The sequence below is a fragment of the Lactuca sativa genome, chromosome 6, assembly GCF_002870075.4.
Source record: "Lactuca sativa cultivar Salinas chromosome 6, Lsat_Salinas_v11, whole genome shotgun sequence".
NCBI classification, from domain to species: domain Eukaryota; kingdom Viridiplantae; phylum Streptophyta; class Magnoliopsida; order Asterales; family Asteraceae; genus Lactuca; species Lactuca sativa.
Window position 1 is genome coordinate 165,090,552 of NC_056628.2, and position 18,593 is coordinate 165,109,144.

General features: G+C 33.3%; 2 protein-coding genes across 5 annotated transcripts; both read left to right on the forward strand.

The window, feature by feature from the left end:
• Nucleotides 1-8,427: 8,427 nt before the first annotated feature.
• LOC111880922 (uncharacterized) lies at nucleotides 8,428-12,874 on the forward strand. 4 transcript variants are annotated; one of them, XR_002846631.3, is made up of 7 exons: nucleotides 8,428-8,547; nucleotides 8,643-8,766; nucleotides 8,855-9,001; nucleotides 9,081-9,130; nucleotides 9,613-9,726; nucleotides 11,750-11,841; nucleotides 11,980-12,874. XR_002846631.3 is itself a non-coding variant. In XM_023877332.3 (6 exons), exons 2-6 carry the CDS (start codon nucleotides 8,902-8,904, stop codon nucleotides 11,999-12,001), a joined length of 306 nt encoding a protein of 101 aa, XP_023733100.1. In that variant the 5' UTR covers nucleotides 8,554-8,766; nucleotides 8,855-8,901; the 3' UTR covers nucleotides 12,002-12,874. The 4 variants fall into 4 exon arrangements, 2 of the variants coding, with proteins under 2 accessions (XP_023733100.1, XP_023733103.1); XR_008224627.1 differs by lacking the exon at nucleotides 8,428-8,547 and having other exon boundaries at nucleotides 8,554-8,766; XM_023877332.3 differs by lacking the exon at nucleotides 8,428-8,547 and having other exon boundaries at nucleotides 8,554-8,766; nucleotides 8,855-8,926; nucleotides 11,747-11,841.
• An 843-nt stretch (nucleotides 12,875-13,717) lies between these two features.
• Nucleotides 13,718-15,146, forward strand: LOC111880929 (L10-interacting MYB domain-containing protein-like). Its single transcript, XM_023877342.1, has 4 exons — nucleotides 13,718-13,835; nucleotides 13,930-13,936; nucleotides 14,486-14,783; nucleotides 14,859-15,146. Exons 1-4 carry the CDS (start codon nucleotides 13,718-13,720, stop codon nucleotides 15,144-15,146), a joined length of 711 nt encoding a protein of 236 aa, XP_023733110.1.
• The last annotated feature ends 3,447 nt before the right edge of the window (nucleotides 15,147-18,593 follow it).

Below are 18,593 nucleotides of genomic sequence, written 5' to 3' on the forward strand. Positions count from 1 at the left end.
AACAGCCCAAAAACGGAAGTCTACGCGAAAAACGGACCTTAGGAACCGAAACCCCTCTTAGGAATTGAAACCCCTCTTAGGAACCGAACCCTCCTGATGAAGAAGGCTGCTGATCCGAACCGAAGGTACTGTTCACTAACTGAACCGAAGGTACTGTTCATTACTGTTCACTACAGTCCGTTCGGTTCTGCCATTCTCGCTTCTTAACTCCGAACCGAAGCTTCCCTGCTAACCCTTCGGACCGAGCCTTCGGACCGGACCCTCGCCCCTCGCCTTCGCTCCTTCTTCTGGCTCGCGCCTTCGTTTCCGACTCAGCATCAGCATGGAGCGAGCCTCGGCCTAGGGACCGAACCTCGGCCTAGGACCGAGAGGTCTCGCTGGAAGCTCAATTTCTCCCGGTTTTCGCATAGTTTTACGTTTAAGGCCCGTTTTTAATTATTTTAACGCAGGGTTTTCACCCAAAATCATATTTTAACATAATAAACCCTAAATATTCACAATTTAATCATATTTTCATAAAAATCTTTATTTAAATATTAAAAGCAAGTGGGTAAAGTACAAAGAGATGGAGTGTTGACTTTGCTTTACTTTATGACGCAAGCAACCCCCATACCCACTCCATGACAACCCATACTCCTCCCCACCATACCTTGTACCTTTTACCCCTTTTTACAAGCCATCCCCACGTTTTTGAGAGCTGGATAATCATCCTCTCTCCTCATTTTCTCTCATTTGCTCTCATTTCACAAGAAGATCAAACTCTTTTCTCTCTCACTTTCTCTCTCTAGAAATTTGAGATTCAAGGGCTGATCTTGAGTTTTTCCTCCACATTTGGTAAGCATAATCCATTTCCTTTATGATTATCTCAATTATTTCCACCCAAATCATGGGTATCTTACACAAACTCCATAATATTTGTGTTAGAGCTTCGAATCTTCAAGTGATTCTTCAAGTGTTCTCGGGTTGAACACTTCTCTTCTTCAACACTTACCTACTGAAACCACACAAGGTGAGTTCATACCCCTACATTTTCACGTTTTCTCAAGTTTTTAGGGGGGGGGGGGGGGGGGGGGAATACAAGTTAAAATACTTAGAACATAACTACATTTTTCTAACAGCTTTCATCAGAAAAGTTTCACTCCATTCACAGACTGTTTTGGACATCTTAAATATTTTTGTTTTCAAAACTGTTTTAGGTGCATGTAGTTCCACTTCTTATCTTTAAAATGACTACTTGCACATCTCCATACGATTTTTCTACAATTTATGGTGATTTTTACAAAACTGCCTATCATTTCAAACATCAATCCGGACCAGTCTGTGATTATGGACTTTTTCACCCAAGTTAGAGGTCATTAAAAATTATAATAAAAATTATGAACAAACTAGACTCATCTTCCAAACTCTTAGAAGTTACAGAACCTGATTTGGACATTTTATGATTTTTCTACAATTTTTCCAATAACAGTTACAGAAAATGTTATTAACAGAAAAACACAATAAATTTCATTTCACCTTGTAACATGTTGAGCAAGGTATACATCGTTATGTGATTATGTGTAGTTGCAATATATAACAGATTTTGTATTCTTACATAGACATACATCAGAAAACAAATGGATTTACACCTTCACAAGTATGACAAATATATATATATATATATATATATATATATATATATATATATATATATATATATACGATATTACGAGGCTATATCCATTAAAATATAAAGATTGATAAATTATGACAAGTAAGGCCTATGCTCATTTCCCACGAAATAAATCGATAAACTATAATAGGTATAGTTTAGGGTTATTCATATAACAAACACAATATTAAAGGTCTTACACTTACAAAAGAGTTATTGCCGCTATGAACGATTAAGATAATCTATAATAAGTATAGTTAAGCCATTATACCCCCACAAACGAACGCGTTAGTTATAATCGGTATAGTTATGGTAAATACATATTACAAACAAAGTAATAAACTATAATAGGTATAGTTTATGTTTCATCTACCCTAGGAACTTAATTACAAAAAAAGGAATTCACCATCACTTTCGATAAGCTATTCATATGCATAGTTCAGGTTCACTAATCTCTATTACTCCCCGGTGAACTATGATATGTATAGGTTATATTCACATTAAAGGTTCACATTGTTAGACTTCAACTATAATCGTTGAGCGTATATGCTTGAGTCATACAAGAATTTAGTTTGGATTGGCTTAGAATTGGTGGTGCCTGCCTCATCTCCTGTTCCTCGTTGGGTTGTGGACCTAGGGCAGATCCACTACATTCGACGTTTTATCTAACTTAAATCTTCTATAACTTATATACGCTGGACAATTATAGGGGAAATCTACGGGTCAATCTAGGATACATTAACACATCATATAGGTTATATTCACCATCACTTTTGATAAGCTATCATATGCATAGTTCAGGTTCACTAATCTCTATTACTCCCCGGTGAACTATGGTATGTATAGGTTATATTCACATTAAAGGTTAGCATTGTTAGACTTCAACTATAATCATTGAGCGTATATGCTTGAGTCATACAAGAATTTAGTCTGGATTGGCTTAGAATTGGTGGTGCCCGCCTCATCTCCTGTTCCTCGTTGGGTTGTGGACCTAGGGCAGACCCACTACATTCGACGTTTTATCTGACTCAAATCTTCTATAACTCATATACGCTGGATGATTATAGAGGAAATCTACGGGTCAATCTAGGGTTCATCAACACATCATATAGGAATATTTTGTTTACACCTAACTAAGAAAATATTGGATTTTCTGGATTCATATCCTATCGCTTTTAAAAAGGAAAACGGTTTCTACTCCAAACAAAACTCTTATGAACTCACCAACTTAATTGTTGACACTTTTCAAAACTACTTGTATTCTCAGGGAATCAGTGAAACATGAAAACTTCAGCGCTTTGAGGATGGGACGTTAAACCGTCAACAATTTATTTTTGTCATCATATTGTAATTGATTTTGAAACATGTAAACAAATACTTTGGTGTAACTTTTTCAATTATATTTATGATGGTTGTATTTACTTTGAGCACTATTATACATATTGTTGTGATACTGAACATGAAGTCCTCCACCCCTAGACGTTTCCGCCATCCTTGGTTTGGGGGTGTGACACCATTACAGTATACTTATTAATATCTTAATCCTTATTTTCGTAGCTCTAAAGATGTAGATCAATTTCGACCATGCATGGATAAGGTTTCAAATTTTATCCATTTCCAAATCTCTAGTAGCCTAGATCTTAAGCCCTAGCACAAAAGGGACCAAAATGACATAAGAGATTTATGCATAGCTGATTATTAAGCAAGCTTCCAACTTTATGGGACCCAAAGGTCCATAAATTACTCTGATTTCCAACCAAGGCCATAGAGTTGCTTTAAACTCCAAGGATTCACTTCCAACAACAAAAAAGGGACTCTAAAATATAAGAAGTAAGATATAAGGTAAAAAGGTATGAAATTTATACCTTCTAGATCTTAAGAATTCTTGTAGAATTAGCTCTTCAACAACAACATCTCCAACATCTAACGTTGATTACCTTATTGTTCTTCTAAGAGCCTTGAAAAGACATGAACACATACTAAAACACCAAGAACGCACACACACATACTAGGGTTTCTCTTATGGGGTGGAGGTTGAAGTTGAGAGTAAACCCATATCACAAGGTTGCTTAAATATGGCATAAGGCCTGGGACATAGGGTTTTGCACCCAGTCATCACCGCATTGTGGCCAATACATGATCATGTCATGGTTAAATAAAACATGCATGATCGTGTCGTGGTAATTCTCAATCACCACACCGCGTTTAGTCAAAATCCTCTAAAACATAAAAAATTAGAAATATTTAACTCCAAGAGCAATACCTAAAAAGTAGATGTTACTGCTGGGTTTAAAGCACTATAACACTCCTATGGTGCACATGCAACCCTAGATGCTTTGCATCTATGATTTCTCTAATTATACATGCAATATCAATTTCCAAAGCATTCATCCTAACTAGCATATAATTTAACAATTTGAACAATACAACTAGGTAGATAACTTACCTCTAAGTAGGACTTGTAGTTCTTGGCCTTCAAAAGCTTTAGCACCTCAAATACGATGCCTCTAATGTGTCACAAACACCAAGTGTAAAGGAGGCTTGAGAGAATAAGTTTTTTAAGCTCAAAATCGGTTCACACACTCTTAGTATGTTAGGGGAGACCGAAAATGACTCTAAGGGTTTCCTTTTATAGTGTTCCAAAGGTTAGGGTTTCATTCATGAAACCCTAAAGCTCCATGACTTTCCATATCCCTTAGGCTCCATGGGTTAAACCTTCATGGACTATCCATGACTATTTCGTCCATCCTAATGGATCATTGACCCACACTATAAGAATAAATGATTTACATAATCAATCTCTCGTATATTTAATTAGTCTCTTTTGATCAATAAATTAATTCTTGATCAATACTAATTAAATAACATTATTTCATATTAATATATTATACTTATAATATATTAATAAATCACAAATAACCTTATTCTCGAAAGTCCATCCTATCAAATTGCATTGGTGAAGGTAACTCAAAAGGATCATGCTATTATCGGGTCAAGTACATACTAGTTATAGTTATGGGCTTAGACACTTAATCCAACAGTTACATGACTAGTTGTATTCACTCCACCAAATCATGACTATAGGCAATCTCAAAAGAACATCGTATGTCCCCGGATAGATGTTTTGAGACCAATGATTTCTACAATGGCTACTTCAGATGGAGACGACTGAAGAATAAGAAGTGCATATTGGTTTGTAACATGGCAAAGAGCATAATCTAGGTTGGGAGAAGATTATCCAAAATTGTATTTGGTGATAGGAGGGGCAACAATCGAACCATCAATATAGCATGCTAAGTTTTGATAAGATAGATGAGGTAAAACTTGATTTCTCCGGACAAGGTAATTAGAAGATGAAAGTTTAATGGTTAAGAGATGGAGCTTAGTAGGAATGGGAAGACATAATCGGAGTAGAAGAAATTTAGGGTAACAATTAGGAGGATCGATTTTTTAAGGCTGATATATACCATATAAGGGGCGGATGGTTGGAAATTTTTTACATGGGAGGAGCCTAAGTTTAGACATATTTTCTTGCTAATTTCTTTGGTGCCCTCATCCACAAAAAATAAATAAATAAAGAAAATAAAATAAAATAAAAAATGTTCTGTATGTTGATTAGATTGAAAAGAAGACGAAATGGTGAGAAAGTAATTGTTGGGTGGAGTGGAGAAAGAGTTTCATGATCGAATGGAAGGTAGCAAGCATGTATCACTTGTGAAAGACGGGTGAAATTAGTGTAGGGTTGAAGCTTGTTAAAATACGCAACTAAATGGTCGAGTTATAATAATGGTCTCTCGTCGTCTCTCATTTGCACAAAAACTACCACCTTATATTTTCTTTAAATATTTAATGTTTTAAGGTTGTCCATTCAACCCTTGACTTTTATTATTTCCATTTATTCCAAATTTATTTTCTTTAGTAACTCATTATTTTATTATTTAACTTTTAATAACAATAAAAATTGACATAAAGAAATCTTTTATAATGTTTGTCTATTAGGTATAATTGTATTTTGAGTATTAGGTATAATTGTTTTTTGCCCCACCCTATCATATTGTTGATCACTAGTGCCCCGTCATTTTTTTTTTAATCCAGCACTTATATAATAATAATTTCATCTTGGATATTCCCATTATATTAAAGTGTATATATAGTACAAAGATTACTAGCTTGTAATACAAACTAGGGTTGTGCAAAAAACCGCTCGCACCTCACCAAATCGCACCGCATAATGCGGTTTAGAATTTCGTGGTGCGGTTTGCGGTTCATCATTTTATCAAACCGCACTATGCGGTGTGGTTTGCGGTTTGTATTTATAAAATTGCGGTTCAAACCGCACCACACCGCATGTTATATATATATATATATATATATATATATATATATATATATATATATATATATATATATATATTTCTTTACTTTATTATAACTTCAAATCACGATTTAGAAATGATGTAGATAAATATATTTCTTATAATAACCAAATATCTATAACGTAATATTAAATGACTATTAGAACAAGATCTTATGGTTTACAAGAATATAGCAACTATAACAGCAATATAAAGCAATAACAATGATACTTACAAAACTATAGTAGCATGAGTCACAATTTATTAAAAACAATTTAACTCGAAAATTGTATTTGTTTTTATAAAATGAAAGCAACCAATTTTTTTAAACAGGTCTAGGTTTTTGGTTTTTTTGATAGATTTAATGTTGAACAATTCATCAAACCGTACAAACCGCAACTAAACCGCATAAACTGCCCGCATCAAACCACACCGCATCATGCGGTTTTGAACATCTGTGGTGCGGTTTGCGGTTTCTAAAATATTCAAACCGCATATGCGGTGCGGTTTGCAGTTTTGACTCAAAACCACACCAAACCGCACCGTGCACACCCCTAAATTACAAACATTAAAAATTCAACGTGGAAGCTAAGGCTTTATCTCTAATAGAATATTAAATGTCTATGTTCCATGGAACAACAAACATAATCCTAGGAATCATTTTCAAAAATATGTTCCCACTCCATAGGCATACGTGTGGGAATATCAAAGATAGAACAATGATGCCACGGATGCTACCAAAATGCACAAAGAACCAATCCTTCCCGAGTGAGCAACATTGGCATAGACGGAAGCAGGACCAAGACGTGTGCAGGCAGAAATGAAATGCTGGGCTGCTGAAGCCAAACCATAACAGAGTAGACCCGCAATGGCGACATTCATAGTTAGAGGGTGGGTTTTGAAAGGAAATTCAGAGCCTTGCGATTTCATTTCAGCGAAAGCAGCTAAACCGATGATAATAAACTTAATTGGGGATGGAAGCATGATTCCCCCAAATATTCGCGGGTAATACTCCATCCACAGGCGACCCAGACTTTTCAATAGACTAACGATGTATCGGATGCATTTCAGAACAAATGCTATGGTGAAAATGAATGTTCCATGGTGGACTTCTGCTTGTGTTTCTATCTTCAAGACAACAACTTCTTCCTTGTCGACTGGATTATCAATGGCGGAAGGCATGGCTCTTTTTTAGGGGGAGGCTCAGTTTTTTGGAAAATGAAATGCTTTGGTGAATAATGGTGATAATTATTTCCAAATTTGGTTTAATTATATAGTATGTTCCAAAGAGAATCGTGAGAAGGAGTGGTTTTCCTAGGCTATTTTTTTAACGGAGGAAGCGGCATGAGAGAACTAGCTTTATTCCAAGAATGATCAGAAAAGTAATGCGTCTTTTTAAGTTAAATTCATCGTTAAGTTTTAGTAAAGGGTAGCGAGGAATGAAAATACGGAGAAAAGACAATAGGGTATAAGATGCTGATTTCGGCTTAATCTTGAATTCAACAGCATAATTAGTTAGTTAATTAACAATTATACCCTTTATTTAAATATTATAGTGTATTTTTAATTTTAATTATTTTACGGCTTCTTTTAGGCGTTGCAATCTTCAGCGGACACTCCTTCGCACGATTTGTAAATTTTTGAACCTGTGTATGTGTCACTCAATCAGCAGAATGCAATGACCTGCGAGTCCACGTGTCTTAACACGACTGGTTCAATGGTAATGGATCCGAGAATGTCAGGAAAGCAAAAAAACCACCGGAAAATTGAAATTGCGTGGGTTCGGAGGAGAAAATAATGTGAACGGCAGCTGCACTGCATTCTGGTCAGGTGAGTTTATTGCATTGCAGCGTCATGTGGGTTGTGCTTCGTGGTTTGGAGAGAGAAACAAACCAGGTCCTAATTAAAATACAATCTATAATTAAATAAAGGATATTATTGTCAATTCCTAACAACTACTGTAGTGGATGGGTAAAAAAAGCAGTGGAAAGTGGATAAAAAAGTCTCAAACACATCCTGTGGCTTGAAATTTTAAACCTTTTTACCTTTTTACCTTTTGTTTGTTCTGACTATAAAGCACATACAGCCTACGGCATGTAATTTCGAATCTATCGACTAATCACCATTCAAACTTCAAAGTATATTATTTTAATATATATATATATATATATATATATATATATATATATATATATATATATATATATATATATATATATATATATATTCTGTTTAAAAGGAATAATAAACGTGGCAATCGTTTGTCAATTTTCGTCCTTCACATTTCGTTTTATTTATATCCACTTTCTTTTTATGTTTATTTATATTCCACTTTCTTTTTATGTTTCTATTTGTTTGCTGGATTCACTAGTCAGCATTTTGATGGCCTTGCTTTTTCGGGGCAGCTGTAGCTTCAACCCACGTGTCTCTTCTTTTCCTTTTTACTTTTGCATTCGGTTGTTTGTTGATTTTTATTTTCCCTACCTCTTTCCTTCATCGTCTCCTTCTGTTTCTCTGCACTACTTGCTCTTTCTTTCCCAGGTAATTTTACTCTTTTATTGTTCTTTTCTTTCATCTGTTGTCGATTTTTTTGGTTGCTTTTGTGTTTATTATGTGATGGATGTTCGGCGGAAAAGGGGGGCTGACCCGGTGCTTCGTCTTCTTCTGTTATCTCTGTTGGTCGCCGGCGAAAATGTAGGCGTTTCGATGGCCTCTCTGTTCTTCCGGAGTATGTTGACTCTGGCGACTCTACCTGGGTTTGTGAGTTCTGCAATGCTTTTTTTTTGGTACGTTTATATATTCATCCTGTTGCCAGCTTCTTCGTAACTTCTAAGTCCTATCTTGCCAGAAAGTCTCGGATTATTCAAAGCTGTCTGCAGAGGGAACTATCACTTAATGCATCAACCATTGCTTGATTCAGGTTTCGAAACCAAATAGTTTTAGGGATCATTTCAAACACCTTAATGTGATTCGTTTTCTTTTCTGGGATAATTAGGTTGGTTTTCATTTTTGATATGATTTTTTTTCCACTTTGCGAATTGAAAGGAGACTTGATGTGGCTAACTTTTCTGCAGGATTTGATCAGGGATTCACTCAACGGATGCTGATACTTACCATGAAGAAGGTAGTTTGGTTTCCTTTGGTTTCTTAGGTACATTTAAATGCTAATAGTGATCATAAAGAAGAGACTTGTATTAGATGTTTTATTCTATCCGATCACGATCAGAATTGGTTGAAGCCTCTTATCGGATGTGATGAACTGTAATGAGGAGTGGGTGAAAATGGAATCCAAATATGAAAAGTTGCTTATATAAGTGCCAACATAATTGAATGGTTACTCCTTACTACTTTATTTATTTTTTTGCAGATTACCAACTTACTTTATCTATGTATCTACAATGATACTGGTGATTTTGGTTTTAACATATATATATATATATATATATATATATATATATATATATATATATATATATATATATATATATATATATATATATATATATATATACTCTCTGTCACTTTGTTGCAGAATATAAATATTGTAATTTATGGTTTTATATTATATTTTTAGTGGATCTGATCATGTTTTGAATCGTGTGGCAGGGGAAAAGAGGTATTGAGAAAAAACCCGTGTGGCAGGGGAAAAGAGGTATTGAGAAAAAACCCTTTCAACTTCCTGACTTCATTGCAGCCACTGGGATTGAGAAAATTAGACAAGTAAGATTTTTTTTTTTTTGATGGAATTGGAATTTGGGATTCCATTCCAATCCTTTAAATTCTGTGTTTGATTGATTTCATCCTTCTTGGGAAGCATGTAAGTAATTCAATTTAATTCTTTTTTTAGTAAAAGACCAAAATACCCTCTTTGTGTATATATTGTATTTATATGAACAATAAACAAAAAAGATTGAACACACATTAGAATATATATATATATATATATATATATATATATATATATATATATATATATATATTCAACTATTGAATACGATATTCCATTTCTTGAAAGAACCAATTACTTGACAAATTATGACTCCTTAGATTCTTATTCCTTTGACAGATTTAGTTTATTCCAAAATTATTTTACGAACCAAACTCCAAACATAGTTGTGAAGCCACCGGTTAAATAATCTCCCAATCTTTAAATAAATGAATTTAACCCTTCTTTTGGTAAAATAGTAAATATAACATCAAGTCTTAGAAGAAGTATAAATGATCTTGAACATCTAAAACGATAAATGTAAGTTAATTATAAATATCTATTTTGTCAACCTGAGCAACCATAATTTTTATCGTTGGATCTGTCATTAAAGTCGATAACGTACCTTTTATATACTCTCGTTACGTGAATTACAAAATCAGTTGCTGCAGATGCTGATCAAAATCAGTTGCTAAGTGATTCCTTTACAAAAAAACGAAAAACCTACTAATCTAACTGATTTTATTTTATTTTATTTTTTTTTTGCAAATTTCATGTCTAAAGGTTTTCTTTTGCAATTTTGGTCTTTATTTTCTTTTGCACTTTTCGTTCCAGTTTTTTTTCATTTCTGGTCCTAAAAAAGATTTCATTACAAAAAGTTTGTCTTTTGAAATTATGGTCCTCATTTCAAAGTTTCTGTAAGTTTTTTTTTTGTCTTCTAAGTAAAATAACGATATTAACCCTTTTTAAATATTTGTTATTTAATTACCTGATTTCAATAATAATAGAACTACATGACAATATAAAAATAATATCAAAAAGTTAAATAAAGGGTAATATAGTCATTTGCACATGGAAGAAGGACAAACATTATTATGATTCTCCAAAATAAGGAGCATATAGCAATATATGTTACAAAACCATTAATTTTGATGTGTTTGCATGTTCCTGTTATTATAGGCTTACTAGACTACTATGTCAATAATTTAGGGCTTTTAGGTTGGTTTGGTCAAATATGAGCTTACTTTAATTTAGGTTAGTTTAATTTATAAACTTTAACTTTTATTCAATATAATGATAGATTTGATTTTTTGAATAATCAACCCGACAAAATATAATTGAGTGTTGATAAAAATGTATATGTAGGCACAATTTGGGCAACAGCAGTTGCTACCTCAATGGCTCACACAAGTGCTAAGAGAGTTGCACTTAAGCCTAGCCTTAGGCTTATTCATGCCACGTTTCTAATCTATAAATTATACGGTTTATATCGAAGCATTTAAACAATTTATATTTATCTCTGTGCTTATTTTATATGTATTTGTTTTCTCCATCCTTAGGAGTAGTGCCGGTTTGTTGGTCATTTTATCCCCACACCCGTAGGTAATTGAAGGTGATTGAAGCAGGGGACAAAAAATGTTTTGTTAAAACAAAAAACAAAAACAAATGAACAATAGCAAAACATTTTTGTTTGGGTTTGTAAAGAGTTTTTGTATTTGTTGAATTTATAATTTTAGATTGTTACTTTTTTGCTAATTACAATCACCGGTCTAGGCATCCATTCAAATACTGTTGTTACAATTTATAGTAAATAATCACACTGCATCAATCTCTTTTGTCTGGTACGCAACCACCCATTCAGTAAAATGTTTATCCTTTTTTTTTTTCTAATAGGTTAACTCAAACGTTGATTTTCACTTCACCATGTAATTGATATTCATGGTTTCATATCGATTTTCTGTTTGTGAACCGGTGTAGCAAACTAAATCTTAATAAATATTATTATATTTATAATAATTTTGTTTTTTGGTGTAGCAGGTGGCCCCAACAACATGGGATTGGATATATGCTTATGAACATCTTTTGGGGGCTTGGAATCGGTGGCTTCACAATGCCAAACAATTCAAATGGTAACTAACTTATTTACTTATTATTTAATCTGTCAAAATCATCATTCATATCTCACAAATAAACAAACTCATATATTTTTCGTTTTTATTAATAAAATAAAAAACACCGTGCCTCCGAAATAATTGTATGCTACACAGCTGGCACAACTACAAGAAATGAGATTCTTTGACACACGTGAGAATCGTCAAGCACTGACAGCCACTGCAGGTAATGTTCATGCTGCATCTGAGAGTCTATTTGGAATTTTTGGTTAATGTCAGATATGGAATACTGATTATGTAATTGATGTCTTTTAGTTTATCATTTAAATGTAATGTCACATTTTAGTGTATGATTTATATGTGTGTTTTTCCCTAGAAGAAGAAGAGCAATGTATTTGCAAACTTGCAGGTAAGGCATTACATGCAATTGTTCTTCCTTTCATTGTCTGCAATTGTGTCCGTTTGTATCTTTCTATATTTGTTTTTTTTGTGGGACATCTTTTTTCCATGAGCATTCGTAATATTTTGAGTACACATATTTCCCTTTTTGTTGATCGTAATTGTTGAGGTTGGTCATGCAGTTTTTAAGGTGCCTTTTATTTTTGAAGATACACATCTTGGTAGTTAATAGTAACGGAAAAAATTGTCGCTTCCGACACCCGCCCAATACCATAAAGCCATCCACTAGCTGCCATCACCACCACCACCACCGCCAAAATTATATAAATGGTCCATATGGTTTACCCGTCGTCACAAATTCAGTCCCTACTACCTTAAAAGACCAAATTACCCTCACATTAACGGACAAAAAACAACGGTCTATATTTTCCGAATTGGTTTTCCGGCCGCTGCCATACATGGCAATAAAGTTCAATTTGTGAGACTGTTTCTTTATTTTCCTCATTTATTGCAAGAAATAATGATTTAGATTTCTTTACTTATGTAATTAGATGGCATTGTTTATCTTTCTTTACTAGATTATCTCAATGTAATTCAACATGCTACTTTACTTTACAAAGCAATACCTTCAGACCACGGCAACGCCGGAGAATCTTTTCTAGTTTATATTATATTTATCTCCATGTCTTAAATCATATAATCTAATATATTAATACATTTTGCATTTTTTTTTGTCTTTTTATCTTTTTTTTTTGTATTTTGTTTTAAAAAAATTTTCTTATTAACTTTTTCTTAATTTTTTCGTTTTTACGTTTTATTTTTCATCAATTTGATAATTTTTTTTAAATATTTTTCACAAAATGTAAAATGTATGAATATATATATATATATATATATATATATATATATATATATATATATATATATATATATATATATATATATATATATATATATCAGAATATATTGCAATTTTGGTTATATATATATATATATATATATATATATATATATATATATATATATATATATATATATATATATATATATATATATATATATATATATCAGAATATATTGCAATTTTGGTGTTTGAATTATTTTTTGTTTTCTATTCTTTTATGTAACGCCCGTAGATCCGAGCTAATCAATTTAGAGACGTTAAGCGTCTAAAATGACTTTTTGATAGAAGATTATTTAGAATGAATAATCTTAACTAAGGGGTTGTTTGATAAACGTCTGACCGAGTCGGGTCAGACATATTTTGCTGACTCGGTTAGCAGATGTGTGTTTGTTAAACCAAATCTAGATAGCTGACTCAGTAAAAGATGGGGAATTAGAGCTGACTGATACCGTTCCAAATATGCCCTTGCCTTAAATTCGTTTCAGCACCTCCAAAAAAAACATCTTCATCCTCTTTCAAAGACAACAGCGATCGGCAGCACCCAACGCAAGATCCTGCTATTCTTCTTCCATCGACAACAGCTACGGTGCAATGCCTCCCTCTTTATTCTTCTTCCATCGCTATTTCTCTTCAATCACAGCCGCATCCCACATCGACATCTCCACAACGAGCCGTCATCTCTCTTGTCGGACACAAAATCGTCAAACAGGTAAAGATATGACTTTTTCTTCTATTTCCTCATCCTTATTTCTCTTCCATCGTTATTTTTCTTGTATTGTTTTGTTAATGATTTTTGAAATCAGAAAATATGTATGTATAAGATATAAATTCAAAATCCATTCTTCAATTTTTCTGTTAATGATGTTATGCTATTTGAAGTTTTTGTGTATAACATATGAAATCAAAATACCTTTGTGTTCTAATATTATGAATTCTGAAATTGTATTTGAATTAGAAGTTCTTTGTTTTAGTTATTTGTGTATAAGATCTGAACTTTGAAGTTCTTTGTGTATAAGAGATGGAATTTGAAGTTTTTTTTGTTTATACGCTATAAAATCAGACTTTAAGTTTGTTTTATTATGAAATAAAAATCCAGATGTTGTGAAGTTGTTTAGGAATATGTTGATACAATTGACGATAATTGTTAGCTTCTTATTTTTTGTGAATTGGAAGCAATTTCAGTGTTTATCTTCATCTTGATAAAAATTATGACAAACTAGTTTAAATATTTATGTTTTAGGATGTTGGTTTATACCTTTGTCATGTTTAAATATTTATGCAAACTAGTTTAAATACTTGAATATTGTTCTTGATCTTGATAAAAGTTATGATAAATTACTTTAAATATTAATGTTTTAGGATGTTGGTTTGGAACGAGAGTGAGGACAAAACGTTTCTTGATGCATGTATCCATGAACTAACCACTAATGATCGTGAGGGTTCTAGGCTTAAGGCGAGTTTATGGAAGACAATACGTGAAAAATTCATAAATGAACACGGTAAAGAGGTTGATCAGAAGCAAATGAGAAACCACTTTGACTACTACAAATCAAAATATGTTGCTTGTGTGAAACTGAAAAACAAAACTGGCAATATATATGATCCTATAAAAAATAAATTTAATCTGACCGATGAACAATGGAAGGAAGAGGAGAAGGTAATACTTTTTATAACGAATACTAGTATGATTATTTTTATAACAAATACTAATATTTATAAAAATTGTAAATAGTTGAACAAGTTCGTGTTGTCATTGAAAAGTAAACCCTTACTATTCCCTGATCTTTGCACCCAACTATTTGAAGGCTCAACCTCAACCGGCTTTCAAAGTTGGGGGCCATCTTCTACACTCCCTCATCCCGTAGAAGAGTTTAGTGCCCATGATTTTGATGATGATGTTCTAATGGAGACCTCAACACAACACGTAGGTGTAAGTGAAGAATCTTCTGTGTGTTCAAAAAATAAGGAAGTTGGTGGAAACAAAAGAGTTGGTGGAAAAAAAGAGATGCAATGGCATTAGAAGTTGAGGAGGAGATTGTCAAGCTTGTAAGGTCGTTAGTGGAAAAAATGAAAGAATTGAAAAAAGTGAAATGGATAAGGATGTTGATGCATGTATGGAAAAATTGAACAAAATGGAATAGGGAGAAGAAGATGAAAGACACAATACCGCTCTTTTTCTATTTGGTGAAAGTGTTGATTTTCGAAAAGTTTGGTTACGATTTCGCATGCTAGTTGTGAGTCGTGGGTGATGGGTGTGGGTAGGAAGTATGGTTACCTTTAATGGGTGCGGGTAGAAGACTTTTTTGGATGTTACTTTGGATGATGTTTACTAGTTTTTTGTTATATGACTTTTGTTACTTTGGATGACTTTTTGTTATTTGCATGACTTTTGGATCCTATGTTCAATGACTTTTTTGGATGTTACTTTGAATGATGTTTGCTAGTTTTTTCTTATATGACTTTTTGTTACTTTGGATGATATGTTATTGGATATTGAATATGACTAATGTTACTTTGGATGATGTTTACTAATTTTTTTGGTGCATGATTTTTTTTTACTTTAACATTTTACCTAATTGTTTGTAACAGGTCAAGTATGGTTTCTGATGGTGAAGTTATAGCTTTTCTTTTACTTGTGTTTTATTAGTTGAGGTCAAACCGACACAGATTGATAAGAATCCATAGAATTAAAGATAACAATTCAAATGGGTATGCGTATACGCAAGATTTGATGTACGGAGACCCTACACAATGTTTCGATATGACGCGTATTACATAAGAGGGGTTTGCATTATTATGCAACCATTTTACCCAAAAAAATTGGTTGCAAGCTAGTAGGACAATAAGCATTGAAGAGAAGATGGCTATATTCTTACATGTTATAGGACATAATGAATGTTTTCACGTGGTTAAGGGAAGATTTCATCACTCCACACAAATGATTCATCAATGTTTTCACGAGTCCTAACAGCAATGATGTATTTTGCAAAAGAAATTATAGTACCAACAACTCCTAATCCAACAAGACATAACTCGGAACGACATAGACGGTTAAAAAATATTTTTTTCGGAGCAATATGTGCATTAGATGGAACTGTTGTACATGCGGTTGTACCCGTTGATCAGCAAACTCGTTATAGATGAAGAGGAAAAGGAGAATGTTTTCAAAATGTAATAGGAATTTGTGATTTTGATATGATATTCACCTTTGTTTGGGCTGGATGGGAGGGTATAGCACATGATTCAAGAGTTTTGAAAGAAGTTGCATTCAATTCGACTTCTGGATTTCCATTTCCTCCACCAGGTTTGTAATCTTTATATAATTTTTATTATCTATCATCTTTATATAATATGTGTCATTATATAATATGTGCCACATTTATTTGCAGATAAATATTACCTTTGTGATGCCGCATATACAAACACTCGTGGGTTTATGGCTCCGTACCGCAATACTAGGTATTGGTTAGTCGATTTTCGAAGAGGCAGACCTTTAACTAGAGAAGAAAGGTTCAATTATTCTCATGCATAACTTAGAAATGTTATTGAGCGTGCCTATGGTGTATTGAAGGCAAGATTCCTAATCTTAAAACAAATGGCTCCTTATCCTTTTACAGTGCAAAGAGACATAGTTATTGCTTGTGTCGCAGTCCATAATTTTATAAGGAAATACAATATAGAAGATGACTTATTTAGAAAATTTGAGGAGGACACTATGGTTACTCCTGACGTCCAAGGTGGGGGAATTGATAGAGAATACATACAAGGCATATAATGGGGTCCAGAAGCCGTTGAATATATGCGTGTTTTGCATGATCAGATTGCAAATCGACTACTTTCACCTACTTTACATTAAATTATTATGTTATTTTAAATTTCATTATGTTTATATTTGGATATGAAATGATTTATGCTTAATTTACATTTTGTATGACATTTTTTATTTGTGTGTAATTTACATTTTTTATGACAATATGTATGTTTTTATAATTATTCAGCAACTTAATCCATCACTATATATAACAACAGGGTAAAATGGTCACATGATTTCTTACTCAATCAGGATTTCTTACCCAGACAGACCTTTCCCAGTCAGCACTTTCTCAGTCAGTAACTATCAAACAAGGCCTAAGTTGTAGTATATATTACAAGGATTCTGTACATATAAGGAACATTGAAATCCGAGTTATAACGAAGAAGTTATGACCTGTCGAAGTTTCGCGATAGAACCGGCACAACGTTCTGTGACGTAAAAAGTGAATTTACGTTAGAGCAATATTTAGCCTTAGTGATCTAAACGAAAGGTGTAGAGTTTGTTAAACTGAGAGCGTGCATAAAAAGAACGTCCAAATCTGACTTCGTATGAGGAAGTTATGATTTTTCTAAGTTTCAGCTTAGCGGTATGCAGCCCGAAGTTCAATTTTGAGGTCGAGTGATTTCTACACGAAACAATCTAAACGAGAATCGAAGATCTCTTTAATAGTAGTGCAACGGTAAAAAGACAGGCGGGAACAGACGTCGGAGGAAGAAGTTACGAATTTATAATGGAGTTTTTCAGTCCCGGCCTACTAAAAATAATATAAGAAAAATAAAGTCGAAATCATCCGACAAAGTCTAAACGAAAATTGTAGAGCATAGTCTCACATACGCGTGGATATAAAGAATGTTGAAAACAGAGTTCGTATGAGGAAGATATGAAGTTTTGAAGTTTTTAAATAATTAAAATATATTTATTTAATTATAAAATCAGATAATACAAAACCCGTGACTCATCCGGCCCTATCCACCCGGTACGCCCAGCGTACATGTCGACGGAGGATTACACCCAACGTAATTTGGGGTTACGCCCAGCGTAACTCGGGGTTTCAGCCCCTATAAATAGAACACAAGTGCAGCCGAGTTTCTTTGCTCATTTCTTCCTTTCCCTCTCATTTTTGCATCTTTTTGCGTACAAGAAATATCCTGAAGCCGCAGTATTAATCCTGAGCCCCGAAGCAAGTTCCAAAGCCCTGAAGATCCCGAGAAGTGAAAATTCCCGAGCCGAAGCTCTGCCCGCGTGAAGCCCGGTTTTTTTGGAGAAAACATCCCAGTTTCGTCGGAAAAGATTATATCAAGAGACGAGGCGTTGTCCGATCATCTTCTAATCAAGTGAGTGTATAGTCTCTTTCATAAACACGATTTTAATACAAGTAATGTTTGAATGCATTTATTATATGTTACGAGTAAGTATGCAGTTACTTTCTTCTAACACATAAATACGAAGTATTTGCTATGAAATACGTGCTATGTGTTTATATATTGTTTGTTTATTTGAGATGGGTGAAATAAATATTTTATATAGGTTTTAAATGAGCTAACATGTATATATATATATATATATATATATATATATATATATATATATATATATGTATATATATATATATATATATATATTATATCTACAAATATGTTGGGTAGAACATGG